Source organism: Anomalospiza imberbis, chromosome Z (genome assembly GCF_031753505.1).
Source record: "Anomalospiza imberbis isolate Cuckoo-Finch-1a 21T00152 chromosome Z, ASM3175350v1, whole genome shotgun sequence".
Classification (NCBI taxonomy): domain Eukaryota; kingdom Metazoa; phylum Chordata; class Aves; order Passeriformes; family Viduidae; genus Anomalospiza; species Anomalospiza imberbis.
In genome coordinates this window covers 73097633-73125326 of record NC_089721.1, presented here as the reverse complement: position 1 = coordinate 73125326, position 27694 = coordinate 73097633, and the positions used below count along the sequence as shown (strand labels likewise).

Below are 27694 nucleotides of genomic sequence, written 5' to 3'. Positions count from 1 at the left end.
TCAGAAACAATAATTTCTTGGGAGTCACAGATAAATCGACAAGTACTAAAGTACAGACATCAGCAAACACTAATTTACATGGGCTGTAATTAGTTCATAAATAATGGTGTGCAAGGACCTGCACGGCCAGGTCAGAGCACTGGCAAAGCCACTTGGTAGCAGTGGTTTCTGCAGATTACAAGGGATGGTGATTTAAAACAGCCTGGGTGCCACTCTGTTTAATGTAACATTAAAATAGTGAAATAGTCTTATGAACTACAGCTCTACTGAGCCAAGTTCTGCCTCCATTTATGTAAAATTCATTAATGCAATCAAAAGCAGAATCTGTTCCTTAATCTTTTTTAAATTAAAGATTGAATTTAGAGCCTAAGGCCTAAGCTTGGTTTGATAGAAAATGCTTGTACCAGGTATTTCCAGGTTGAAGCCCAATACTGACTACATGATCTGAAGCAAGTCTCCTATAGTAGAATGATCGACACCCTTGCAGGAATTTCAACCAGAACTGCTTGATAATCTTCAGATGTCCCTTCAGAAATCTGTTTTTAACCTCAGCGCTTGCTGTCTTCCAGCTCCAGGAACTTTATACACTCCAGAGCAGTGTCTTCAATGGATTTTGATGAGCCAGTAAGATTTGCAGCTAAGTAAGGCATAACTCCTGATGTCACTTGATTGAAGTAACACACCTGTTTGAACAAAAGTAAATGAAACAAAAAAGCCTATGGATTGCAAGTTAGTAATTTTTTTTTTGTTTTTTTTTGGCAGAGCCTGGATGACTACCACAGCTTTTATGGATGTGAATAGAAGCACACAGTGCTTCTGAAACTGAAGGCAATAATTTGCAAAAATCATGCCTTTTTTACAGCACTCCAGTGATCTGGGTGTCCTCGGTGCTCTCAGACCCTCCAGCATCTTCAGGTAAATGTACACAGCAGTGCAGCTAGAAACACTTGTGTATAACATGTTAAATATGTGTGCTTTGTGAACAAAGCTGTTGCCTGAAAAAAGAAACTGCAGCCACCAAGAGCTGCTGAAAGTTTACAGAAATGTGTTTTCTTAAATGTGAAAGTTTTAGCCTTCCCATGGCAAAGAAGACCGGCATGGGTCCAGAGATGGGAATCAGATTGTGTGATTCCTGGGATGTGAAAGTTCAAGCAAGGAATTTAATTTGAACTAATTCCTTGGCCTCTGTAGTCAGTGGAAAGAGAGACACACCACCGGAGACCAGCGTAATGCACATCCTCTAGAGGTGTATTTTAGGAGTCAGTGAATGACTCTGGAGGGGCAGGGCAGCCTCCAGTGCTCAGTGTAGAGCTCATTTCTGACAGGTTAGCCAAAGTTGGGCAAGCAGACTCCACACGCCCAGAATGAACTTCTTTTTTGGAGGTATTTTGCTGTTCCCTCTGCAGACTGTCAGCTCAGGTGAGGTGACAGCCCCAGGGCAGGGGGCACAGCTGGGCCCTGCAGGGCTACTCACAGTGCAGGAGCTGCTGCTGTTGCTGTGGATCTGGAACCCAGCACAGAGGATTTCACTCCTGCAGAACTCCGGCCTCGGGGGCACCGCTCTGAGGGTCACCGACCTCACAGCCACCGTGTAGGGCTCCCTGCAGGGCAGGGACAAGCATCACACCCTTCCTCTTGTTGAAAACGTTCAGGCAGTGACTACAGCGTCATTGTCACAGGAGGGCAGAGGAGCTCAGGTGTTTTCAACCATCCTGGTTCAAAGCCGGGACCACGGTGCAGGAGACCTCTGTGGCAGCCAGAGAACAATTCCCCACCTTCTCTTTTTAATTTACCCTGCTCTCCTCAGCCCACGTTTACTGCATCAGGGAACAACCCTTACCTAGAGGCTTCACAGTGTGGCCTCAGTAAAGGTATCCAAACTAATTCAGTCCCCTCATGGAGGGGGAAAGCAAGCACAGTACAGAATACTGCCTTTCAGTGCTAACTTGAAGAATTGCTGAATGTGAGAAAAGAAACAGAATAGAGAAGGATAAGATACACCAAAAGGTTCCATTTGTCCATGTTTCACTGCGTAAGAAGAAAAGGACATCTAATAAAAAAATAAATAAAACTTTAAAAAGCAAGGTATGTTAAACTGAGCAAGGGACTTGGCAGAATTTACAGACACAATAAATGTGTGAGGTTTCAAGAACTTCCTTGACCAAGTAAAAACTCTGTAATTACATGGAAGGGGAGTACAAAGTCACTTCAAACAAACAGAAAACAAACTGCCAGCTAGGTGCTTCAGCCCACTGACAAGCTCTCTGGGACATGATTTTTTTTTTTTTCCCCATTTGCCCATTTGGAATTCTGGCCCATTTGCCCTCCTAGTAGACCACTCCCAGAGAGTCACTATCAAAGAATCAATACTGGACTATGCTAAAAATTTTGTGATGATGTAGATTTATTTCACTGCACATTCACATTGCAAAGCAAATCTGGTTGTACAAACTCAGGCCATGAACAAAGGAATATCACACCTTAGAAAGTAAAATGGCATCTTTGTCACCCGGTGACAGATCAAGGTGACAGGACTCCAGGCTGTGGCCCCAGAGTGCTCAGAGTGAAAATCAGAGCCATACTCACCGTGGCCTGGAGGGCTGCCTTTGGGACACCAGAATCACAAAGTCTCTGGGCTGGTGGCCTGTCATGGGGGCAGAGGTAATGTGGTAGATCTTCTCCTCTTCACTCACAGCCTGCAGGACCTCGCACGTCCTGGGTGAAAAATGCATATTTTATATTTTATATTTTATAAAATGCATATTTTATATGCATTTTAATATTAAAATTAATATTATATGTGTAACATTAGAAAGTTATGCTGTATTAGTTCTCTTAGGTAGTGTGTTAAATATAGTTTTAGGTTACAACACAATGATAAAATAGAAACTCTGCGATGTAAGATATTTTTAACTAGCTCAAGAAAAGGGATAAGAAAACCAAGAAACTCTTTGCACAGAGATAACAGCGACACGAAACCTGAAGAGTTACAGCCTCCTTATCAGAAAAGACAAACATCCTTCCACCTCCTCTCCTCTTTATGGAACCACCAGGATTAAGGGGAGGAAGTTGACAAAAACCAGAAAAAATCTTAATTTGCAAGGAATTCATGCATCATGTGTGAGATCTATGAATATGCACCAGGCTGTTGCTTTTAAGGGTTGTTCCTTTGTTCACCAGGTATCATGTTTTTGGCAGCTCAGTGCCCAAAAGCACCCGGACCTCCGAAATTCTTTGCTTTTTATTGTCTCCTAGTGTCCTAATCCTCACTGTCCAAATTTTTATTACTCTAATTTCATTACTATTTTTATAACTATTTCACTACTAATAAACTTTTAAGATTTTAAAAAACAAGTGATTGGTGTTTTTCACATCCTGTGAAGACATTTAGCACACACTTCAGGCCCTGGTGTGTGCAGCAGCAGCCCCTCCAACAAGCTCAGTGCAAACGAGCTCCATCCTGACCCTGGAACTTTGATTTTCATATTCCAGCAGCAAGGCAGAGATGGTGAAACATTTAGGTTTTCTGCAACACGTCATCAGCAGTATTTCTTTAGGTTTTATTTGTTACAAGCTGTAAATTTAGTAGTGTTTGTAGATTTTTAATTATCCTAGAGGTTCCACTTCCACCCTCTGGTAAAAATCTCTCAGGATGGAATAATTAACTGAAAATGCTTCACCAAATCAAATTAGTATAATTTTAATTCAACTGTCTCTAATCACTATTCTACACCATAAAAGGTAAATAAAAAACTCCAAACACCTTTTAGAGCCATTCCAAAACCTGTTTCAAATCATACAGACTTTCAAACATGATATTTTTCTGAAAATATGCATTTTGAAGGACCCCATTTCTTGATTTCTCACTTTGAGTGTACAGTGAAACTGAGCATCGGTGTCTCCAACAGCACAAACATGAAGGAATCCAGCTTTTCCTTAATTTTTAAAGCTAGCACACAGAATATATCCACCTCAGTTCTTACTTTTAACTTAATGATTCACTTATTTTGGGTTTCTGTCAGTTTTAACATACACCTGTGTAGGACTGGAACTGTGCTCATTTAAGACAAAGATGACCTCTGTCCTATCCCCCTCTTTTGACAGAGCACTCTGTATGCTGGAACCAGATTCAGCACAAACCAAATTTTACATCTACAGCAAAAGAAAAAAAAACAAACCCCACGCTTTGCCTAATGAACGTTTGATGTCAAATTCCTACAACACTTTGTTCCTAACGGGGCAGGGTCTCACAGGAAGTGTCTGTCCCAGCGCTGGCGGAGGCTGAAGTCGGACAGGAGGGAGAAGGCCACGTGGGATGGCACCTTCACCTGCATCTCCACCTTGAATGACAGCACAGCCCCCTCCTCGTGGGTCCAGATTTTCACCTGGAAAAAAAAAAAAAAAAAACCCACAAAAAAACCCACACAAAAAAAACCAAACAAAAAAAAAAACCAAAAAAACCCCAAACCAAACCAAAAAAAGCAAAACAAAACAAAATCAGAAAACCCAAACAAAAAAAAAAACCAAAAACAAAACAGAACAAAAAAAAAAAAACCCCAAAACCAAAAACAAACCAAAAAAACCCCAGCATCTGTTAAAGAATGATTACTGTAAACGTTTAGGTGCATAAATATTACCCATTTAGGACTTCAAGCAGATTTTCTCAGGAGCTCCTGGGAAATGCCACGTGCCTTTGTCCAGGCAAATCAGCCACACCTTGGCCTAGCCCTCCTGTCCCTAGAGCAACCCAGCACCTCCCTTTCCAAAATATCCAAAATACCCTTCTTTTTCTCCCTGGCTCTCTTCTGTGAAGCAGAGCACTCTGAACTAATGATACTCTGAATAACTACTTAAAATCACAGTTTCGCATCTCTTGCCCCACACCTGTACTATCTTGCCTTGATTATTTTGGGTCTATTTCTACTCATCGGTCTAAACCCCAACACAGAGAATTCAAAAGGAATAACCTGTACATAACAATGAACACACAAAAGAAGGGTTTGGCACCTTCCACAAACCCCATGTAATGGAATAGAATGGGTACAACAGAATGCCTAGAATTACGGGATTTTATTTCCAAATTCACGTGCTTTATTGCTTCTTAAATCCTGAGAAGTTTAACAGATTTTCATCTCCAATTAAAAAATCATAAAGTTCATCATCACTGCTGAGGTTTTGTTGGGCTTTTTTTTTTTTTTTCTGCATTAGAAATGAGCAATCTTTCGGTTACACTGCATTTCTGCAACAACACAAATTTTGGAAGAGGAAATAAACTCCAACATAATCCACCAATCCACTTGGCTGAAGTAAAGTTTGGTGTAAAATTAAATGCTTAAGAGCTTTAAAAAACATCTACAGGAGGTCTGCATCAACATTCCTCTAAGGCACAGAACAGAAATCGTGTCTGTGAGTCTTCTAGACTTGAGAAATCACAAAACAAAGCAGGAGGTGCAGCTGTCAAAACACCTCTCTGCTAAGTGAACTTTGGCAAGGCTGGATTATCTCTACAGCCTTACAATTCTTGTGGTTCTGTGTCAAAGACATCAGAGTGCCATTTCTTACCTTCAAAAACTGTCAGTCAGCTTGGGGTCATTCCAGATGCAGGGAAAAGGGAAAAATCCTCCGCACCTTAGGGTCATTCCCCCTTGTGCTGTCCCTCTCCAGATGTCTTGTAAGCCCCCTTTAGGCACTGGGAGGTGCTTCAAGGTCTCCCCAAAGCCTTCTCTTCACCAGGATGAACAACCCCAGTTGTTATCTCTGCCTGTCTCCACGAGCTGGTTCAAGCTTGCTTCTCCCAGCACCAGTGTTGTCTGCTATTTGGCACAGCAGTGTTTACTGAAATATTTAACCACTGGAACAAGCTACACATGGCACTGGCAGTTTTGCCATCACTGGAATTCCTTATCGTTTGTATCTGCTCTTACTCAAGTATTTTCTTGTCCACATGCAAGAGTCACTAAGCAATGTTTGTGCCTGGGATGCACAGGAGGTCAGACTAAAATACTGCAAAAGTCTTTTATTGTCCCAAAACGGCTCTGGACCTACACAATTTTGAAGTAAACTGCCAATCAGTAGCCACATTTCAGAAACCCAGCCATGGCAGACACCAGATGTCTCTCCATTTTCTGGAAAACATGCACTGCAACAGGGTTAACACCAGGTTTTCCCTTGACTTTCTTCTGCTTTTCCTAGCAGCATCTTTCTCTGCTAGAACTGGTTTACACAAGTGTCCTCACTGATTTTGTGTTTATAACACCGCTTCACAAACAGGGAGTTGCTTTGCTTTCAGATTTCTGTAATTTCTTTTCTGCACTTACATTATCCAGAGTCTTGGTTATGTCCCACCCTGGTTTTCCTGCCAGGTGTGTCAGCGCAGCTATGTTGCTGTAACTCAAATATGCCTGAAACACAAGACATGTGTCTGAAAATGGAGGGGTAAAGGTACATTTCACTGAACATTGCAGAAATGAAGTGCTCTCTTTTTTTTCCATCATTATGCTTCAACTGCAAACAAATGTTTAATTTCCTTGTAAGTGAAAACACACTTCAGTAGTTTCTGAATTAAAACACTTCCAGTGGCTTCCCGATGCACTCACACGGCTGTTGGCAAAACAATCTTAATTAAAGGACAACAAAACATTATTTTCAGCTTCTCCAGTTATAAAGCTGTGAAGAACAACTTTGACCACCAGGGAGACAATACAGATAACCTCTCAGACCACTGAATTAATGGCTTTGTCCATCTTCCTCTTAAGTAATTAGAATCTACTCGAAAATTAACCTCTTCTTTGCCACCAAGCTGGGTCCATCTTGGCAATTGCTTTACACAGCAGGCTCACAAGCAAAGAAAATGCAAATATATCCATTCTTTATGCTTGGCTACAATGGATGGAGTTCTCATTTAACCACTCTATAAAGAGAATACAGCCTTAGAGTCTTTACTGGCAGGTTTTGATTTCAAAGGAAATAAATCTTAAGCAAGCCTTTTTTATCATTGTGTGCATATTTATATTCGTTGTTCTGCAGAAGAAAAAAAAAAAAAAGCTGCTTTAGCCACAAAAACTGGACACTGAAACAACATTTAGCTTATCTATAAATCCACCTACATTCAGGTTCAACACCATTCACTGCAAGACACGGGCACAGTCAATGGCCCAGCATGTCCAAACCAGAGACACTCAGTGCAGGAAATCCAGGAATGGACATGATTTCACCACTTTTTCCACAGATTTCTGCTATTCCAGTGTTCATCTCTCTGATGCTATCTCTCCCCCCACCTTTAGTACTTTCAAAATGGTTTCCTCACTGCGATTTTTCAGACATTCCTTGGCTGGGTAAAAACAAAACCCAAACCCCCAAACTACCTCCTCTAAAGGAGAAATCAGCTTTTGTAACAGCTGGGGACACTGAGGGATAAATCTGCAGGAGACCTTAAGGGACCACTTGTATGCATCTGTTTTAAAGACCATTTTTTACCCTTTCTATTGCACTTACTCTTACCTCAGTAGTGAATAATCTACTGCCTCTTTTTAGAAGAGAAATTTCACTGTGTTACGCACCCATCCTTTCCTCACGACTACCACAGCACTTCAGAGGGTCCGCCTGTACTGCCACAGCCTGAACAGCTGCTTCACACACCCCGAAAGGTGCACAAATACAGCTTTTTATGCACCTACAGATTACCTGGTTGCTTGTCTCCCAGGCATCAGAGGGCTTGTCTCCTTTAGCAGATAGCATGCATTTTCTAAAACATAATTAGAAAGAGACATAGTAGCATAAATTGGTACTTTACACGTCTTGTGTATGCTAGGAAAAATCACTTTCTACAGGCTAAAGTGTCTTCTAAATACAGGTACTTTATCAATTTTTGGTTTGCAATAACTGCTTTTTCTTTCCAAGAAAGACAGTGAAACACAATAACCTCCAGAGCAAAGTAATTTTGAGGCAAGTAGCCTCTAATAATTTCAGTGCCACTGAAACAAAATTATTTGTAAATATAAGCCATATAACAGTCATATATATATTAAGGGGAGTTCAATGACTTTATTTAGAGGATTATGAAATTAAGTTTTCAAAATCAAGACCTGCCAGTGACCCAGCTCTACCTGGTGAGTCGAATCCTCCTCCTGGCAACAGCTCCGTGGTACCTCCTCACACCATCCTGCAGGAAAAGTGAACCAGAGGGCAAACACAACGCATTATTTTAGAACAAAGCCGGAAAAAAGACAACTAAAAATTATTTATTACAGATGGGCAAATGCCAGAGCAGTAATACAGGCAAATAAAGAGTAATTGTGCAATGGCCTTTCCACAAGCTAACCCAAGTAAACTGGTGGTTTACTTTTTGCCTTAGCAATATTTTCTGAAATTTGAAAAAAAAAAAAAACAGTGTGATAGAAGAGTTGTATCATTGTGGCATCCTCCTGGTACTCTGTGGTCCTAAAGCAGTGGCAGCTGCACCACACACATTCTGCTCTTTCTAAATGTGCCACCCATCAAATAAACAATTAACCCAATTTATCATCATCTGGTGTTCAAAGCACAAAGGAAAATTGTATTTTTCAAAGTCAATTTCTCCCCTTGGGACAGCCTGCAATGGGCAGTAGTGAAACTGACTGCCCAGTGAGTACATAAGATACCTTGATTCATTTGTCTTGTTCCCATCCTATAAAAAATAAGGTCTTTGATGTTAAAAAATCATTTCATTTCTGCCTACACTGGCTCTTGTAACTGAAGCAGGAAGATTAGTGACAGGTGTCACCACAGCAAATAATTCAACAATAGCATTCCAACTGCTTCAAGTGCTTCATGAACCACTTTCAGGGAAACATGAACTGAGATCTCCATGTCAAAGGAACTGAAAAGCCCACCCACATCATGGGATTTGATTCCCACAGACTTCTTTATTCACTCTATTTCTCATTTTTGTGAAGGGTTTATAAAAATAACTATTCCCTGAATACTTATAAATTTCATCTACAGTCAGTGCAACTTGCACAAGGTGTAGACAAGTGGAAAAATCTCCAAACACATCAGATTCCTCTTCTCTGCCCATCAACCACAGAATCTATAGTCATGAGGATCCTCCACTGAGCCTCTCACTTTTGGAAGACTAAAGCTAACAATAACAAACCTCTCACTTGAGGGCAAACATTTCATTCGGAGCTTTTCTCTCCTGCAAGAAGATGCACTGCAGTGCCCTGCTTGGTTCTTGCTTCCCCAGGAAGGCCGTGCTGACCACCCTGCTCCTGAGAGCTCACCTGAGCAGTGGGCTTGACCCTGGGGAAGGTGAGCAGCTCCCCTTTGTCATTCAAAGCATTAAAAATGAGGAATGCACTGTTAATGTGCCGGGGCTGGTCCTTGATCCACTCCTCGCAGTTGTAAGCCTCCACACGGACACCAACCTCCACACTGAAAGGGAAGTTTAATAAATCACTGAACTGCTGCAAGTGATGCAGAAGCAGCCCTGAGACATGCTGGAAAGGACTGCAGTACCTCCAGGTGTGACGTAAATACCTTCTGTAGCATAGCAAATCAATTACTCAATATGGAAGGACACACTTCTGAAATAAAATGTGAAAAATGCGAATTTTGTGATTGGCTTTTCGCAAATACTAAATTGAATACTGTATGTATTATGTTATATTGATCAGAAGCGCTGTATTAACATTTTAATAGTATGGTAAATGTGGTTTTGTAGTTAAAATGAAGCTTTAGTAGTTGAAATAGAAACTCCGTATGTGGGGTTTTTTTTAAAGGAATGAGACACTCGCTTTGAGAGAACACTCCCAGAACACCTAAATCTTCCAGAGGAGAGGAATTCCTGGTTCTCTTATCAGAAGAAGCTAATTTCCTCAGGCCTTGCTCAGACCCGAAGACGCTGTGGGGATTAGGAGAAGGAGTTGACATATTCCAGACAGAGTTTCTTATTTTAAATAGAATGTGTGCATAACCATGCAGTATGTATGAATATGCAACAGTGTATGGTTTTCAAGGGTGATTCCTTGGTTCACGAGACTTGTTTTTGGCAGCTCACTGCCCAAAACATCCGGACGTCCGTAAGTCTTTGCTTTTTATTGTCTTGTAATTGTCCTAACTCTAAATTCTTATTACTCTAATTGTATTACTATTTTTATAACCATTTTATTATTATTAAACTTTTAAAAATTCAAAAAACAAGTGACTGGCATTTTTCACATAAAATAAACTATGACAGTAGCTAAATAGCATTAACAAAAATAAGCAATAAATAGAACCCAGTCTGTCAACAAATGCCAAGATGGGAAGATCCTGGCAAGAAGCTGGCATCTTCTGAAGAATCAAATCTCTGGGAGCAACTCAGCCCTTGAAAAACCCTGGATTTCAGAGGAATGTTTATTGTCTGCATTTGCAGGAGTGGGATTTGGTGACAAACGATCTTTAAACTGAAAGTCAGAGAATAACTTTTTTTAAAACTTCCAATGATAAAAGTGAAACGAACAAAAAAAAAAAAAAAAAAAAAAAAAAAAAAGGCACATGTAGGCAGTTACACATATAGATACATGCTTCAAAGTCACACCTGAAAAATAATTAATTCACTAATGAAAATCCTGCTGATGAAACCTGAAACACACAGTGTTGGCTGGTGCCGGAGATGCCCAGGGAGACAACAGATGAGGAGCTTTACCTGTTGCGAAAAGTGTTGTTGACAACGGCGTTGAAGACGAGGCGGTCACCCACAAAGGATGGCCCCCAGAATTTGAACATGTTAACTGCCTTCAGGATGGGGTGTGAACGACACAGGCGGCTGAAACAGAAAGCCAGAGAGACAGCCCAAAACACAACAGTTGTGCTAAACGCACAGCCAGCGTGCCTGACTACAGAAACAGGGTTTGCAGGACCTGGAAGGTCACTAAATTACACCGATCTGCTCCATGCTAGCACGTTCAGCTCCAAGAGCATGCAACTCGAGCTTCAACCACCATAATGCCACTTATGTCATGCTGTTTCGTTTCCAACGCGTTTTACAAACACCAATTAATTCTCACTGCTTGAGACTGCCCTCTCTTAAAGCCAGACCATGAATCCCTTACCTGCAGAGTAACCACTTACCTCACAGTTTCATTAATTTCTGTAGGACTGCACGGGGAGCAGGCTCCTGAGCAGTGTAAAAATGCCAGACCTTAAAACCTTTAAACAATTAAAGGAAACCTGAGCAGAAAGCCTAAACACCAGGGGCAGTGTCCAAGCAATGCCATGTCAATTTATCTAGTCTTAATATTTGGACTTTTTGCTTGTTTTTAGATGCTTTCTGCTAGTGTGATATGAAATGAGAGTTAAAAAAAAACCCTCACATGGCTACCAGATGCAGTCTGTGTGAACAGAATCTCATTTCCAAGCTCTCTGGAGCAGGCAAAAATCAGTTTTCTTCACCAGTTCTGCATGTAGTCAAAGCCCCTGACTTTCTACTGGGATGTCTGTGCATCAAAGGAAGTGGGGACAACATACAACATACATTTATTTTTAGCCTCTGAGGCAACTCAGTGCTCTCAGTGAGGAGCCCATGTGCACATCTAGGATAGATTGTTCCATGGTGAAGTTTTCTAAATTTGAAAACACAGTCTCGTAGCACTTCTAGCTTTTAACTCAACTGCACTTTGAAAACTAACGTACCGGTATTGTTAAATGCAATTATCTGCAGCTAATTAACTGACTGGTACATCTCTTCAATAGTCTAATACATTTGAATTACTTTGTAATTAAATTAAAATAATTTGCTCCTCTGATTTTAAATGCTAAGCGTTGATTTTATTTACAATGTTCACTCCAAAGATGCAAACACAATAGTGATGAGGAGAGGAACAAACCAGAAATCAGGCTTAAATATTCATTTCTTTCCTGGAGAAGTACACCCTGAATGCTTTTATTGCAAATGTAAGGAATAAGGAAGTATCCATCAAGTTCAAGCTAATATTATTAATATTCAGATTGTTTTATTGCAAGATTTTCATGCATTGACCAAAAAAAGGTGGTGGGGAGGTGAGAAGGAGAGTGAGTAACCTTTAAAATGCCCTTAGAAATTTATTTTTCCAGGGCTATCCCTCCTGTTCTGTTCCTTCATCACAGTCTGTGGCCATGAAAACTCTTACCTGGCACCTTCAAAGGTGGGGTCTAACTCTGAGCGAACTCACAAAAGGTTCATAGTGAGAGTAGTTACTTCTCAAGCAAAATCTACAACATCTCTCCTTTCAACCTGCCTCTGACACCAGCTATTATTCCTGAAATTTTCAACAAGAGTAATCATGTTTGACATTAATCAGTTGGAGGAAAATTTGTCCAGTACTCCATTTGCTGATGTCTCCCTTCCTTTTTTTAAATCTAAATGTGACTCCCACAAGGTAAGATTTATCAGATGAAAAGAGGCAAATATTCTGAGTCATATTATGGCAAAAATCTGCAACAGTCCCTTCAAGCCACTGGAACTGCATGTGGGGGTAAGGTCAGTGCACTCTGTTGTTACTAAAACAAGTTGTTTATCCAACCACTACAGAAAATCTGTTGTTATCAGTACAACCACTGGCTACAAATCAAAAACATATGAATAATGAATGGAGAACTCATTTAATTATTAAAGATAAAAAGGGAAAACATATCTTAACATCCCTGCAGTGAATTAGGTCACTCAGTATGCAAGGAGAATTCAGACTGAAACTTGAAGTGCTGCTTACAAAGAAGCTTTTGTGCAGTGTCCAGGAACAGGAAGGGAGACAAACAAGGTTTGGACTCCAGGGAAGAGGAATTAAGTGATTATGTGCCTGGGTCACACTGACAAGCAGCGTCACAAAACATATTTTGTTCTTTTTACCTGAAGATGCCCCAGCTCTCTAAACTACTAAAATTGTTGCAAGCCATAGGATGTGCAACTCAGAGGGACTGAAAGGTCAAGTGGCTTGCATCCATTCTGTGTACACACCAACAAAACAGAGCCTGTTTATATGGATCCTCTTTCTCCAACTTATTCTGGCATCACGAGGATCTGCAGACTAAGTTCTAGCCGGCTGTTCATTTTTGGATGTCACTTGATATAGGGTGAGTATTGGTTTTATCCTGATTAAACAACTAACTTTGTTTCTAAAACACAGCACCAAGCACAAGGAGGGCAGGTTTCTGTTCCTGTATCCAATGTTAGCTCTCTGCAGAGATCCCCAGGAAGGTAACACAGCCTCTTTTGCCTTAGGCTCTGTATGTGTAACAGAATAATGTGAGTCTCAGTGTTATGACATGCTGTGGGAGATGTACCACTTAAATAGTTAAAAGGCCTCCTGTAATGTGAGAAGGAAACAAATCACAAAGGCCTGGGTCTGTATTCTTCATAAAATAAATCCCCGTGAAACTTTTAACATTAAAAGCACGTCCACTTAGAACCACATGCACAGACAATGCTGTAGGAAAGTACCTTGCTGAAATGCTTGCCACTGTCTGCATCCAAGCCATGATCTGGCCACCAAAAGTGTTTCCATGATGGTTTGCATGAGGCGGCAGGACAAGCTCAGTGCTCTGTACGTGAGTATGCTCAGTTGAAACTGCATCTTTCTCTTCACAAGTATCTGAAACACAGCAGCACTGCATCAATGAACACTTTCAGAAGAAAGCACACCTGGTGAACAGAGCGGTTTGCTTCAGACTCAGCGAAAAGAAGAAAAACAGGCACAGAAGAGCCTTGTGGTTTGCAAGGGAAGCAACAAGCTGAACATTTGCACTGTTCTCCCAGGAGCTGCTGCTGCCAGCCCTCAGTGCATGCCCACATCCCTGTGTCAGGGGCAGTTTCTGTGTCCCTCTGTCAGGAGCAGTTCTGTGTCCATCTGTCAGGAGCAGTTCTTGTGTCAGGAGCAGTTCTGTGTCCTTCTGTCAGGAGCACTTCTGTGTCCCTGTGTCAGGAGCAGTTCCTGTGTCCCTGTGTCAGGAGCAGTTCTTGTGTCAGGAGCAGTTCTGTGTCCCTGTGTCAGGAGCAGTTCCTGTGTCCCTCTGTCAGGAGCAGTTCTTGTGTCAGGAGCAGTTCTGTGTCCATCTGTCAGGAGCAGTTCATCTGTCCTTCTGTCAGGAGCAGTTCTGTGTCCTTCTGTCAGGAGCAGTTCTGTGTCCCTGTGTCAGTAGCAGTTCTGTGTCCATCTGTCAAAAGCAGTTCTGTGTCCATCTGTCAGGAGCAGTTTCTGTGTCCCTGTGTCAGGAGCAGTTCTGTGTCCATCTGTCAGGAGCAGTTCTGTGTCCCTGTGTCAGGAGCAGTTCCTGTGTCCATCTGTCAGGAGCAGTTCTGTGTCCCTGTGTCAGGAGCAGTTCTGTGTCCCTGTGTCAGGAGCAGTTCTGTGTCCATCTGTCAGGAGCAGTTCTGTGTCCCTGTGTCAGGAGCAGTTCTGTGTCCCTGTGTCAGGAGCAGTTCTGTGTCCATCTGTCAGGAGCAGTTCTGTGTCCCTGTGTCAGAGGCAGTTCCTGTGTCCCTGTGTCAGGAGCAGTTCCTGTGTCCCTGTGTCAGGAGCAGTTCTGTGTCCATCTGTCAGGAGCAGTTCTGTGTCCATCTGTCAGGAGCAGTTCTGTGTCCCTGTGTCAGGAGCAGTTCTGTGTCCATCTGTCAGGAGCAGTTCTGTGTCCATCTGTCAGGAGCAGTTCTGTGTCCCTGTGTCAGAGGCAGTTCCTGTGTCCCTGTGTCAGGAGCAGTTCTGTGTCCATCTGTCAGGAGCAGTTCTGTGTCCTTCTGTCAGAGGCAGTTCCTGTGTCCCTGTGTCAGGAGCAGTTCTGTGTCCCTGTGTCAGGAGCAGTTCTGTGTCCCTGTGTCAGGAGCAGTTCCTGTGTCCCTGTGTCAGGAGCAGTTCTGTGTCCATCTGTCAGGAGCAGTTCTGTGTCCTTCTGTCAGAGGCAGTTCCTGTGTCCCTGTGTCAGGAGCAGTTCTCTGTCCCTGTGTCAGAGGCAGTTCTGTGTCCATCTGTCAGGAGCAGTTCTGTGTCCATCTGTCAGGAGCAGTCCTGTGTTCCTGTGTCAGGAGCAGTTCTGTGTCCATCTGTCAGGAGCAGTTCTGTGTCCCTGTGTCAGGAGCAGTTCTGTGTCCTTGTGTCAGGAGCAGTTCCTGTGTCCATCTGTCAGGAGCAGTTCTGTGTCCTTCTGTCAGGAGCAGTTCTGTGTCCCTGTGTCAGGAGCAGTTCCTGTGTCCATCTGTCAGGAGCAGTTCTGTGTCCCTGTGTCAGGAGCAGTTCTGTGTCCCTGTGTCAGGAGCAGTTCTGTGTCCTTGTGTCAGGAGCAGTTCCTGTGTCCATCTGTCAGGAGCAGTTCCTGTCTCCATCTGTCAGGAGCAGTTCTGTGTCCCTGTGTCAGGAGCAGTTCTGTGTCCATCTGTCAGGAGCAGTTCTGTGTCCCTCTGTCAGGAGCAGTTCTGTGTCCTTCTGTCAGAGGCAGTTCCTGTGTCCCTGTGTCAGGAGCAGTTTCTGTGTCCCTGTGTCAGAGGCAGTTCCTGTGTCCATCTGTCAGGAGCAGTTCTGTGTCCTTCTGTCAGGAGCAGTTTCTGTGTCCCTGTGTCAGGAGCAGTTCCTGTGTCCATCTGTCAGGAGCAGTTCTGTGTCCATCTGTCAGGAGCAGTTCTGTGTCCTTCTGTCAGGAGCAGTTCCTCTGTCAGGGGCAGTTTTTGTGTCCCTGTGTCAGGAGCAGTTCCTGTGTCCCTGTGTCAGAGGCAGTTCCTGTGTCCATCTGTCAGGAGCAGTTCTCTGTCCCTGTGTCAGAGGCAGTTCCTGTGTCCCTGTGTCAGAGGCAGTTCCTGTGTCCATCTGTCAGGAGCAGTTCTGTGTCCTTCTGTCAGGAGCAGTTTCTGTGTCCATCTGTCAGGAGCAGTTCTGTGTCCATCTGTCAGGAGCAGTTCTGTGTCCCTGTGTCAGGAGCAGTTCTGTGTCCATCTGTCAGAGGCAGTTCCTGTGTCCATCTGTCAGGAGCAGTTCCTGTGTCCCTGTGTCAGAGGCAGTTCCTGTGTCCATCTGTCAGGAGCAGTTCCTGTGTCCCTGTGTCAGGAGCAGTTCCTGTGTCCTTCTGTCAGGAGCAGTTCTGTGTCCCTGTGTCAGGAGCGGTTCTGTGTCCATCTGTCAGGAGCAGTTCTGTGTCCCTGTGTCAGGAGCAGTTCCTGTGTCCTTCTGTCAGGAGCAGTTCCTGTGTCCTTCTGTCAGGAGCAGTTCTGTGTCCCTGTGTCAGGAGCAGTTCTGTGTCCATCTGTCAGGAGCAGTTCTGTGTCCATCTGTCAGGAGCAGTTCTGTGTCCTTCTGTCAGGAGCAGTTCTGTGTCCCTGTGTCAGGAGCGGTTCTGTGTCCATCTGTCAGGAGCAGTTCTGTGTCCCTGTGTCAGGAGCAGTTCTGTGTCCATCTGTCAGGAGCAGTTCTGTGTCCCTGTGTCAGGAGCGGTTCTGTGTCCATCTGTCAGAGGCAGTTCCTGTGTCCCTGTGTCAGAGGCAGTTTCTGTGTCCCTGTGTCAGGAGCGGTTCTGTGTCCATCTGTCAGGGGCAGTTTCTGTGTCCCTGTGTCAGGAGCAGTTCTGTGTCCCTGTGTCAGGAGCAGTTCCTGTCCCAGCTGGGGAGCAGCAGCTGAAGCCCCGGTGTATGCTGTGGTGTTCAGGGCTGCCAGCAGGGCCTTTCAGGGGCTGTCAGAGCAGTTCAGCACCGCCTCAGGTGTCTGTCAAAGACTCTGCACTGTGTGGGATGGGCACCTGTACAGGTGTGTTTAATTAAGGTTAGAGCAGGACACGATTATTTCACCTTGCTACAAATCTTGTGATTGCCTGAGAGAACACCTGAGTGCAATGACTGAAATGAGGATCTGAACTTGCATTACCTGAGCATTTCTGATGTCACTTGCCAGTGTTTAGCCATGTATCCTCACTCTAATCTCAGTTCTTTTTGGTGGTGTTTCACAGGAAAAGATTTAGGCATGGGATTACATCAAGTAATTTTAAAAGTGCCTATCTGTGCTAGGAGCTGCTTGACCCGAATGGTACTTTTGACTTGTGCCATAATTAGCTAACTTTGTGATTATGTAAGTGTGTCGAAACACATGACTAACTTGTACTTTGGACCTACTCAAGATGTTCCCTAAGTTCCACTTGTCAAATAAACCTCACTTTCAGGCTATGATTTGTAAATATGTTGCTACTTAGCAGCCTTTACACACAATGTTCTTTCCTCTCTTCGCCCACTCTGCTTGTTCTGTCTCCTTAAGGAGGTGAATTAGTGCTACAGTAATATCCTTCAAAGAAGCTTCCAGGAAAGGCAGTGGAAACCAAACCCATCGACCTCTGATTTGTCACTCAGGTTACTAAACTGTGCCCTGTGAGACAGTTACCATAAAGACAAATAGCTTGTTTTCTCCTACCAAACAGGACTCTTCAGTTCTACCAAGTCTTACTAAATTGTTAAGGCTAGATCTTTGCTTATAACAGGCTTAATGTCTCCTCAGTAAAACCACATAATGCCTGTAATTTATACATGGAGCTACAGCTCAGATTTTCCAAATACCAGCATATTTTCTTAACTGCTCTGAGTAATTTTTTTTTTTTTTTGTGGGGGAACACAACAACTTATGAGCACAACTTTCTTTAAGAACAGAAATTACTAGCATAAATAAAAGAAGAACCTGTGTCTTCGTCAGTTTTTCTAACTTTTTTACCTGTTTTGACTTCCACGTTAATGAAATTTCTGCTTGTTGGGAATCATCTCGGGACATCTTTGCTTTCTGGCAAAGACATGGCCACAAACCTGAGTGAATTTCATGCTTCTGTCTACATCACAACTAGTGTCACAGAAGTTTATTGCTGTGTTTATTGCTGAGTTCTGTGTGAGCTGTGAAACCTCACACACAGAACCACGTGAAGACCTGCATTTCACATCTATTTAATGCATGCCTGGCCTGCAGCCCTGTGTTTTTACATCTGGAATTTCTGAGAGACAAAGAAATACCACTATATTAGAATAACTGCCTAACACATCTCTGGCACCTCTATCCACAAATCTGGCACAGACTTTTCTACCTGACACCACAAGCCCAAGGAGATGTTTTGTCTGCATTTTTCCTTCCTTCCAGCTGCCCATAAGTGTTTGTTCCACCTTCTGTGCTGAGTACAGAAATCACCTTCCTTATTGCTCTCCTGCATCAGCTTCTGAAAGACCTGTACATAGCCCAGACGGATTCTTCTCCTCTCAATAGCCAGGCTGTGCTCCAGGTGGTCTTCTGCAGACAGAAGCTGCACAGGTTTTAACTCAACCTGTGCAAATGGAGAGGAAAAAGCACAACAGGTCTGAATTTCACAATTGTAACAAAGCACACTTTGAACTTAAAATGGCATCAGCAGTTTCTACAATTTTTTCCTATCAGCTGTCCAAGATGACAAGGTTAATAACACAACTAGCACAGAGTATAAAGTTCAAGAGATTCTGCATTATCCTTTCAGAATCATTCATTAAAACTCAATGACAAAGTGCTTTTACCTCCTAAGTACAAACACCCATGAAAGCACACAGCATTTAAGACAGTTCTCATTTAAGAAAAAAAAAAAAAAAGACAGGAAAATATGAACTTAATATGAAAACGATGATAGAATTTTTTATGAGGATAGAATTTTTGAACCAGAAAAAAAATCAGCTGCACTGGTGTTAGTGCAAATTCCTGTGTACGTCAGTTCAATGACAAACTGCATCCAAACCTGTACTGGCTTAAGAAAATTACTACATTTGGATAATTACACCAGTGGGGACACTGAACAATCACTTGTGATATTTGTCTAGAAGGACTGGCCTCAGGAACATTAAAATAATGCACAAAGCAGTGCACCACAGACAAATTCAACCTTTTGTGTCTTGCAGTGCTGCCACTAATGTTTCTCAGCTTTTGACTCTTCCCTCCAACCCTCTTGCAGATTCATCGCCTCCTTTTCAAGAGCTTCCTAGATTTTCCCAGGTGGGCCAGTTAAAAAATTTGGATGGTAGCTATGTTGAGGTTCTCTCTGTACAACTTTAGAAACAGTTGTTCAGAAAAGTGGATTTGCAAAAAATATTCTTCAATGTCTCTGAGACTTTAGTTTGTGATGGAATTTGAACTGAACTCTCAATCTCCTTCTGGGACATTCCTGTCTTAAGCCTAATCTTAGTTAATCATCACCAATTTAATCCTGAATTAATCTCCCCAGAAATTTGGGCAAAAGGTAAACAAGTTTATGTTATGAGTATGACATCAAACTAATAACAAACAGTTCTTACTTGATAATATTTTAGTGCTATCAGGGTACCAATTTAGCCATTAGCTCTTCAGAGACAAGAGCTGGGCTTTAGCTGTGGTAAAACGGCTCCAGTCTGTTTCTTCTCCCAACTGTGCCACATCCTCAGAAGAGAGAGCAGTAGAGATTGGATGTATTAATTGCTCATGGGATGACTCTGCCAATCTCCAGTGGATGTTTAACAGCCAGATGTGCTGTCTTAACACATGCAGTGAGACAGCAAAGTCAGTTCCATGATGTCACATTCGAGAAAGTCAAATTTCACATGCAAAGGGAGTTTACTAAGAGAGTCTGAGGAATATTTGGCTTTCCTCACAAGAAAACTCTAAAAGGACTGTGTGCCTGTCTGGCACAGTGATGTGAAGGCCAGTGGTACCAGTGTCTGACCAGGGAGCCAAACACTGGGGAGAAGAAACAGCCCTGGCATGAAAACTAATCAACATAAATGGCAAAGAACCAATTTAGATTGGAAGTGAGCTTAAAAATAATGTCTTCTGTCTGAACAGTGATGTCTGAACAACCTCCCCAAGAGAAGAAGGGAAGGATTAAAGAGCCTACCCTGCAATCAACTTCTGAAAAGGAAAGAGACTCACAAGGATCTCCCTTCCACTGCTTGCTTCAGTCAATACTGTAGCACTCACAAAGACCTCACTTCTACAATGAACAAATGTGCAAAAGAAAATGGAAACAATAACAACAACAAGAAAAACCACCTAACCATTTCAGAATTAGAAATAAACCCCCAAACTCTACCTTATAAAGTCTGGACTTCATGTTTTTTTCCTATCACTGATCAGAATAAGCAGGGTTCCTGCTGTGTTGGGTTATTTCACAGAAACTCAGTTACTCCAAGCTTAGGAGAAAACAGGAAAAATACCTTTCCACCACCAACTGGTTTGGCCACATATGTTGCATATGCCACACTCACAATCTTTTCAGTGTTAGTCAAAACATCCTGTACTGTCACCTTGATGCCAACCTGCAAAGAAGAAGGCGGAGGAAGGAAACAAGAAAAGTATCTACATCATTGTCAACTGATTTGGGACAATACAGTGCAGTTTTTATCAGTCCCTTACACCTAAAGGGAAAAGGTAAAAACCCTGCTCTGATCACTGATACATCTCTGGTCATCACAATATTAAATCAGCTCTGAAAGTTTTTCAGTATCACAATTTTTATGTTTGTTTAGCATCACTTGTAGGGTAAAATTACAAAAACAGGAGAGACACTTAAATGTAGTTATATGGATATTTCCTTCCATTCTGTTCTGTGGCATTTGGAGTCACCATCTAAATCAGTTTCTAAGATCTGTACATGCAGAAAAAAAAACTGTGTTAAGGGGTGCAAAGCACAATGAAAGACTTGATGTGAAACACTGGATTTGATCCTGTGGCATAGGCCTGACACACATCAAAATTCTGATTTTTTTCTAATTTTTAGAAACTTTTGAAATACATTACCTGTGAGATGCATCACTCCCATTAACAATAGTGGGAACTGGACACAGGCACAATGCAAAAAAAAAAAAGCACCCCCAGAGTTCAGTTCTGATTTGAAGTGATTGGGCAAGGCACTGCATACTGACTGCAGTACGAAGATTAAGATCATTGTACTCCTGAGATATGTACACTTGTATCAGAAGTTTCAAAAATGCTGTGAACTCCACCTATTCTGTGGATCTGGCCTGGACTAGCACCACCTATGCCATCCTGCCCACTACACCTGCCAAAGGCTTTAATTCTTCAGGGCCCAGTTGCTACTCTGACACGGTTATTATACGGGAAACACACAACTGTAACACTCTGAAAGCAGTGCAGTTAGGCAGTGTTGTTGTCCAGGTATCTGCAAATATCTGGAACAAACAAACCTGGACCCACACTGTGCTCCTCTACTGCTCCCACCTCTGCTCTATTCCTTCAACATCTTTAGAGAAAAGAGTGATGATCTCTTACCTCCATGCTGGTTTTGAATGCTCTGTTCACCTTTGTTCTGATGGCAATAATTTGTCCAACCCTGTTAAGAAGAGTAAAACCTTGTAGCAGGCAAACATGCACCTTTATAAGGGCTTGAATCTGCCTCTCTGTATACTCCTAATAGTGAAGAACATCTTATTAATCAGTCTGTGTCTTCCACACTGCACTGAAAATCCACTGAAAAAAGTGAATTTTTCACTGTTTTCAATTCAACACTGTTATTCACCAGTCAGACTCGGTCAGTAAAATTACAGCCACTCAGAGATCTGCACAACCTTAATGGCAACATTCCTTCTCTCTGCTGGTGTCTGCCTGATGGCAGGTGTGCTCCAGGTACACCCAGAAATTTTGGCTTTTGCTCAAAAGCACATCCAGCACCAAATCACTGAGCACAACTAGCTGCAGGAGCACTCGGATACACTCTACAAGCACCTCTGGCACACAGGTATGTGCACATGAGGAGATAACCCCAGGGAAAACTGCTCTTGGGCATCTTTAAAGGATGGGGAAAGAGTTCATGTTCCAAGTCTTGGCCAACAACAGGACTGCTGGTCTCTTCTGTGCTAACACCATCCCTCTGAAAACCACTCTTCCCCATTTACCTACATAAAACATCTAAACAGAATTTTTACTTTATTATCTAGTAAAAATTCTAGAGTCTAGATTACTAGATTATTATATAGTGTGATTTCATTATATTATGTATTATTTTTGCTATATTTTAGATTTTTATTTTATTATTTATTACCTTTTCAATTCTCCTTACTATGTCATCAAAACAAATTTAAATGGGGAAATATTTTTTTTCCTTCCAGAATTCCTAAAGCACCTGCTCCATGTTGACAGCCGGAGCAAACCTTTTTTCCAAACCTCTCAAATCCCAGCCCCAAGCAGTGCTGAGAGGGTGGAAGGAAGGCAGTTTGCCCTCAAGTTTTCTCACTGAGCAGGAAGTAAAAGGACACAGTGTGCAGGGTAAGGCAGAGCCACAGCCAAAACAGAAGGGCATTAGGCCACTGCCTCCAGGGAATTCAAACTGAGTTACAAATGCTAAAGAGCAGCCCTGGGGCAGGAAAAGTGGAGCTAATTACAGCCAGGACTGAAGTAAAATGTAACTCAGAGCACTTGGGTACTGACAAAACATTCACTGCAACAGTTATTACCCCAGATTATTTAAAATAATAATAACAGTTGCTTCCTAATTTAAATGAATGAAGTTGGGACATTTAAAGGTAAAGGCTTACTTAAATTGCTTATTCCACTGCAGAACTAGAATGGGAAATAGGAAATAGGAAACCTGCTCCTCCAGAGGACCTGACAGGAACAACAAACTACACAGCAATTTTCTCCTTCTTGTCCTCACCCAAGAACACAGGTGGAATCCTTATGGTGGATAAGGCAGGGGAAATGGTCAGTGCAAAGAACTAAGACCATCTGCAGGTGCACAGCCCTCGTTAGCTTCTGCAGAAGATGCTCAGAAGCAGTTTTTGCATTATTCATTGCAAAGAAAAAGCAGAATTGTTAGGGCAATTGTTCCCAACTGTGAGCCACCAGCTCCCTCCCAGAAAGGAGAGTGTTCAGAGCTACAGATATGGAGGGGCAGAAGTTGCACAACATCACACTTCCACTTAAAACTGTCAGAAACTTCCCAGAATGAACTGACTATCACTCACATACGGAACACTAACAAAATATAAATAAATGCAATTTAAAATCGGATGTAATTGAAAATCAGTACCACTGAACTGCTGTGTATTACAAGAAAAGGAAGAGGTTGTCATGGTATAAAGCTAAATTTTTAACTATATAGATTTGTGACAATTTCTGTTCACATCTCAGCTGAAATAAGCACAGAAGACTTAATCCTTGCAGAAGATTTATTAACCTGGTTTAGGTAAATAAACCTTACAGTAAGCCACTTACTTAAAAACCATCTTATTAATTTACCAGAGAGAGAAGCAAGAACTCTTTTATTTATGCAAGATGTTTGTGTAATGAACTAAATCTGGCAAAATTTAGGAAATTGCACAGTAAGCTACAAGAAAGATGTTAGGGATGACCTGGCAGAGAAAAATAATTTCTTAAATAATTTCTTTCACAGTTACAAGATTTATACCTGAAATTCTTGTTACAAATAGAATATTGGTATTACAAGTGAGAGAAGAGCTAGAAATATTCAGAAACAAATTTGGAAGGAAAAGTGTTTTCATCGTATTCCAGAAGCTCTATTCTCAAGAAACAAGAACAGAAAAGTGCTCTGAAGCTAATTCTGAACTATTACACCTGAAAGGGAAACACTACCCTGCCTTTGATTAGTTTTCACAAACAGGATTTTTTTCCTAAGGACAAAATTAAAAACACAGAGCAAATCAAGGCAGGACAAACACTTCAATATTGTGAAACAGACTAAGAAATTCTGAGTTCCAGATTCGGTATGATCACATTCTCTTCTTTGTCACTGGCTTTAGTTCTTACTCTAATGGACACTGCTGTATCAGTCTCAAGTCCGAGTGGGTGCTTATTTTACACTTATGGACAGTTTCTAACTGCCATCAGCTGTACCTCTGGCAGCCAGTGTTGCTTTGTTCACAGCCACAACAACTGCATGTGCACTGCTCTGTGCAACCAGGCCTATCCCATCTAACCACTCATTAATTCCCGGATTGCTCCATGTAAAACCACACAAAACCCACAAAGTAATGGCTTTAGGTTTCTGCAAAGGTTTAGGAATAAAGGTCCTATTTCCTCTTATGGTGTCTTTTGTCCCACTGGAAACCATGAAAAATGGTAAAACAAGTTCAGTCCTGTGTTATCTTGTAGACTCAGTAAATTCCGTGTGTAGTGAATGTAAAACATTTATCTTTTTCCTAAAATAGCTGAAAGAAAAAGATGTTAAGAAACCAACTGAAAGAGACCTTGCAACAATAAAAACACTGAAAAGAGCAAGTGTTATAGGTAGTATTCCTTATTTAACAGAGATAAGCAATGGCCTGCAGCCATTCCCTAGAGCCAGAGACCACCGGGCCATCAGTTTCTCACCAGGCATCTCGACTGCCAGGTAAAGTTAACAGCAGTTTATTTCTGCCCTGTGAGATGGACCTGCTCTCTGGGTGGGTCAGGCTACCACAGGTAGAAAAGAGCAGTTTTGAGACTTAGCCCTGTGACTGTGGTGAGTTCATGGGTCTGCAATCTCCCATTCTATAATGCCTCAGTTTATCTCTGCCAAATAAGAATGTGCAGAACGAAAACACCTGACTGTTGTCAGCTGGTTTGTACCTGGCAGCCTCTTCAAACTGAATGTCATCCATGGACGCTGTCACGCAGGACATCCCAGCATGTTTCTCAGCTTCAAAAGAGACACAGGGGCACACAGTTACCGCTCTGCACCTGCAGGGAGCTATTCACCTGTGGTGCCTGACACGCAGGGACTGCACGGAGCAGATCCTGCTTCTTCCTGTGAACACCATAATGTGCCCCTTGGGGAAAAAGAGAAGGTAAATAAGGTAAAAGTTTACATGTTTTATCATGATTCTGTTGTAAAGGGTGTTTGTGTTTATGGGTAACATCAGGAGACGAGACTAGATGATAGCAACTATCTTACTCAGTTTGAAAACCTCTACCTAAGGTATTTTTCTAAAAATGAGCATTCTGGTAAGAGAGCCTTAACAAGCATTTTGAATGACAGGAAGAGTCACAAAGTGTTACCAAGCTCGTAGAAAGCTCATCATTCACCCTCAAAACAATATGTCATGAGCATCAGCTAGGGCAATCCAGTGGGGAAGTTCTGTGGCAGCTGAGGATTCTGAGATATAGGAGGAAAACCTACTTGTAAAAATCTTACTTTATCAGTGCAGTCACAACAGTGGAAAGCAGCTAAGTACATGTCCTTAGAGATGCACCAAAAATGCAGGAATTAAATAAAAACAAAGACAAACGAGTTTTAGAAAATTCAAAACCAGAATTCACCTGCTGTAAAAGGTTTTCACCTAAATTTGAACGTTAGTCATTTCCCTGGGATACATTTGGCTGTGAAAAAGAACACACACTTTTTGTATTAATTATGAAAGCTAATCTGAAAAAGGTAAACATCTTAGTTACTGTTAATATTTAATCACCTCATAATTTAGTTTTATAGCAAATTAATATGATATATTATTTATTTGACCTTAGCACCTAGAGCTTCCAGTCAAAAGGTAGATCTGCAGTGAACTAGGAGCTGTATGAACACAGAGAACCTCTGCTCCAAAGTCCTGAGTGACAGAGGCAAAAGAGGGGACCAGCAGGAAGCCTGGAAAATAGCACTGCACAACGGGCAGAAGCTCTCACTCCCAAGCAGCCCCGTATTTTTAGTGAGCATCACAAGGGGAGCTCAGAGAAAACAGAGGCTTTATACCAAAATCTGAAGAGCTCCCTCTGAAAATACGCGGGGAAAGCACGGTCTCTCGCCTCAAAAATCACTTCCGAGAGTTAAAAGGGCTGAAATGGAATCACTCCTTCACACACCTCAAAGAAGAGGCGTGCTCCTTTAGGGGAGCTGGCACTCCTTTGGGTGTCCTGGCCGTCGGTGCTGACCCCGCGCTCGGGCACGGCGCTGCAGCCACGCGTGGCACTCCGCGGTCACCGCGCCGGGGACAGCCACCCGGCACCCCGGCACCCCGGCACGCCGGCACGCCGGCACTCCGGCACCCCGGCACCCGGCACCCCGCACCCCGGCACCCCGCACCCCGGCACCCCGGCAGCCCGCACCCCGGCACGCCGGCACCCGGCACCCCGCACCCCGGCACCCCGGCACGCCGGCACCCCGGCACGCCGGCACTCCGGCACCCGGCACCCCGCACCCCGGCACCCCGCACCCCGGCACCCCGGCACGCCGGCACCCCGGCACGCCGGCACTCCGGCACCCCGGCACCCGGCACCCCGCACCCCGGCAGCCCGGCAGCCCGGCACCCCGGCACCCCGGCAGCCCGGCACCCAGCAGGGGCTCCGGAACGCCGCCAGGCTCGGGACGAGCGCTAACGCGGGCACCGGGATCGCGGCTCGCTGCCAGGCTCTCGCCGTGCTTCCCCCGCAGCCTGCGCTCACAGCGCTCACGAGTCACCTGCACAAGCTGGCGAGGGGGCTTTAGAAGCTTTGGAAGCCGAGATACGGGCAGACATGGAGTGCTCTGCGCGCTGGCTGGATTTGCGGTTGTTTCACAAACCACAGAACCCCAGAATAGTTAGGGCTGGAGGAGTCCTCTGGAGACCATGGAGTCCAATCCCCTGCCAAGGCAGTGGCACCTTTCCTTCTTTTTGGCACACGTTACTAGATTACTAATCTTAAATTAGTACTTTCCTTCCTTCTCTTACTTATCTTCTGCCACCTCTTTCCTTCCCTTCTGCTGCTCCTTTTTAAAATTCTCCTCATCCTCACGTTCCTACCACCTTCCTCGCTCTCCCGTGCCATCTGACGCCTCGCCCTCGTGGTGTCTGTTCCTAACGGGACCCCAGATCTCCTGGGCTCCCCGAGACAGAGACGTGGAGCTCCTGGAGTGGGTCCAGTGCAGGCTTCCAGGATGACTGGGGGACTGGAGCATCCTCCTCACGCCGGAAGGCTGAGGGAGCTGGGTCTGCTCAGCCTCGGGAAGAGAGGGGTGAGAGGGGCCCTCACCCGCGTGTACAAATGTCCAAGAAGGGAGTCACAGCATGGATCGGGCTCTGCTTGCTGGTGCCCAGCAATGCGACACGAGGCAAGGGGCAGAAAAGGGTGCCCTGGAAGATCCATCTGAACATGGAGCTGTGTCAGGCTGGAGACGAGGGAAAGGCTCTTCCCCCAGAGGGTCGTGGGGCACTGAACAGGCTCTGCCAGAGCTCCAGGAGCGTTTGGACAGGGTGGGATTGTTGGGGTGTGTGTGCAGGGCAGGGGTGGCGCTGGGTGATGATCCCTGTGGGTCCCTTCCGCCTCAGGGGATTCTGTGATTCTGTGATGAAGAACTTCTTCAGTGAGCACTGAACAGACTGCCCGCAGAGGCTGTGGAGCGGAGCGCACCGGACCCGTCCCAGCAGCGTCTGTCCCATCCCGTGCTCTGGGATGACCCCGAGGCGGGACAGGATGACCGCTGCGGCCCCTTCCACCCTGCCCCACCCTGTGGCCCGCTGCCACCTCCGAGCCCTCTCTCCCTTCCACGGGATAAAACCTTCCCTCGAGCCTCCCCAGGGCGGGGGCCGTCCCCTCCCGCTCCCGGGCGAGCAGGGGCCGGGCCCCGCTGGCCGTACCTGCGAGGCAGGCGGCGGCGTCCATCCATCGCAGCAGCGGCCCCGCGGCCAGCTCCCCGCGGGGCCCGGCGTGGGCCGGCAGCACGGCCCGGCACATGTACACAGCCATGGGGGAACGCCGCCCGCTCCGAGCGGCACCGCGGCCAGCGCCCGCCGCCGCCTCAGCCATGGGCGGGACCGGCCCGCCCGGCGCCGCGGCAG

The 27694-nt window shown here is 44.1% G+C and overlaps 1 protein-coding gene across 4 annotated transcripts; it reads right to left on the bottom strand.

Annotated features, from left to right (window-relative positions):
* Nucleotides 1-27672, bottom strand: ACOT12 (acyl-CoA thioesterase 12). 4 transcript variants are annotated; one of them, XM_068177574.1, is made up of 15 exons: nt 27494-27672; nt 24516-24585; nt 21222-21282; nt 20147-20248; nt 18129-18261; nt 13436-13586; nt 10667-10786; nt 9261-9411; nt 8106-8161; nt 7684-7744; nt 6318-6401; nt 4252-4385; nt 2587-2715; nt 1475-1601; nt 1-683 (listed from the first exon to the last, which is right to left on the bottom strand). In XM_068177574.1, exons 1-15 carry the CDS (start codon nt 27660-27662, stop codon nt 549-551), a joined length of 1683 nt encoding a protein of 560 aa, XP_068033675.1. In that variant the 5' UTR covers nt 27663-27672; the 3' UTR covers nt 1-548. The 4 variants fall into 4 exon arrangements, with proteins under 4 accessions (XP_068033675.1, XP_068033676.1, XP_068033677.1 ...); XM_068177575.1 differs by lacking the exon at nt 20147-20248 and having other exon boundaries at nt 27494-27669; XM_068177576.1 differs by lacking the exon at nt 24516-24585 and having other exon boundaries at nt 27494-27652.
* Between the last annotated feature and the right edge of the window lie 22 nt (nt 27673-27694).

Coding starts and splice junctions, on each gene's coding strand:
- ACOT12 (XM_068177574.1), bottom strand. CDS start 27,662: ATGGCTGAGGCGGCGGCGGGCGCTGGCCGCGGTGCCGCTCGGAGCGGG. Junction 24,586..27,493: donor CGCCGCCGCCTGCCTCGCAG/GTACGGCCAGCG, acceptor TCTCTTTTGAAG/CTGAGAAACATGCTGGGATG. Junction 8,162..9,260: donor GGGTCAAGCCCACTGCTCAG/GTGAGCTCTCAG, acceptor CTTTTCCTGCAG/GATGGTGTGAGGAGGTACCA.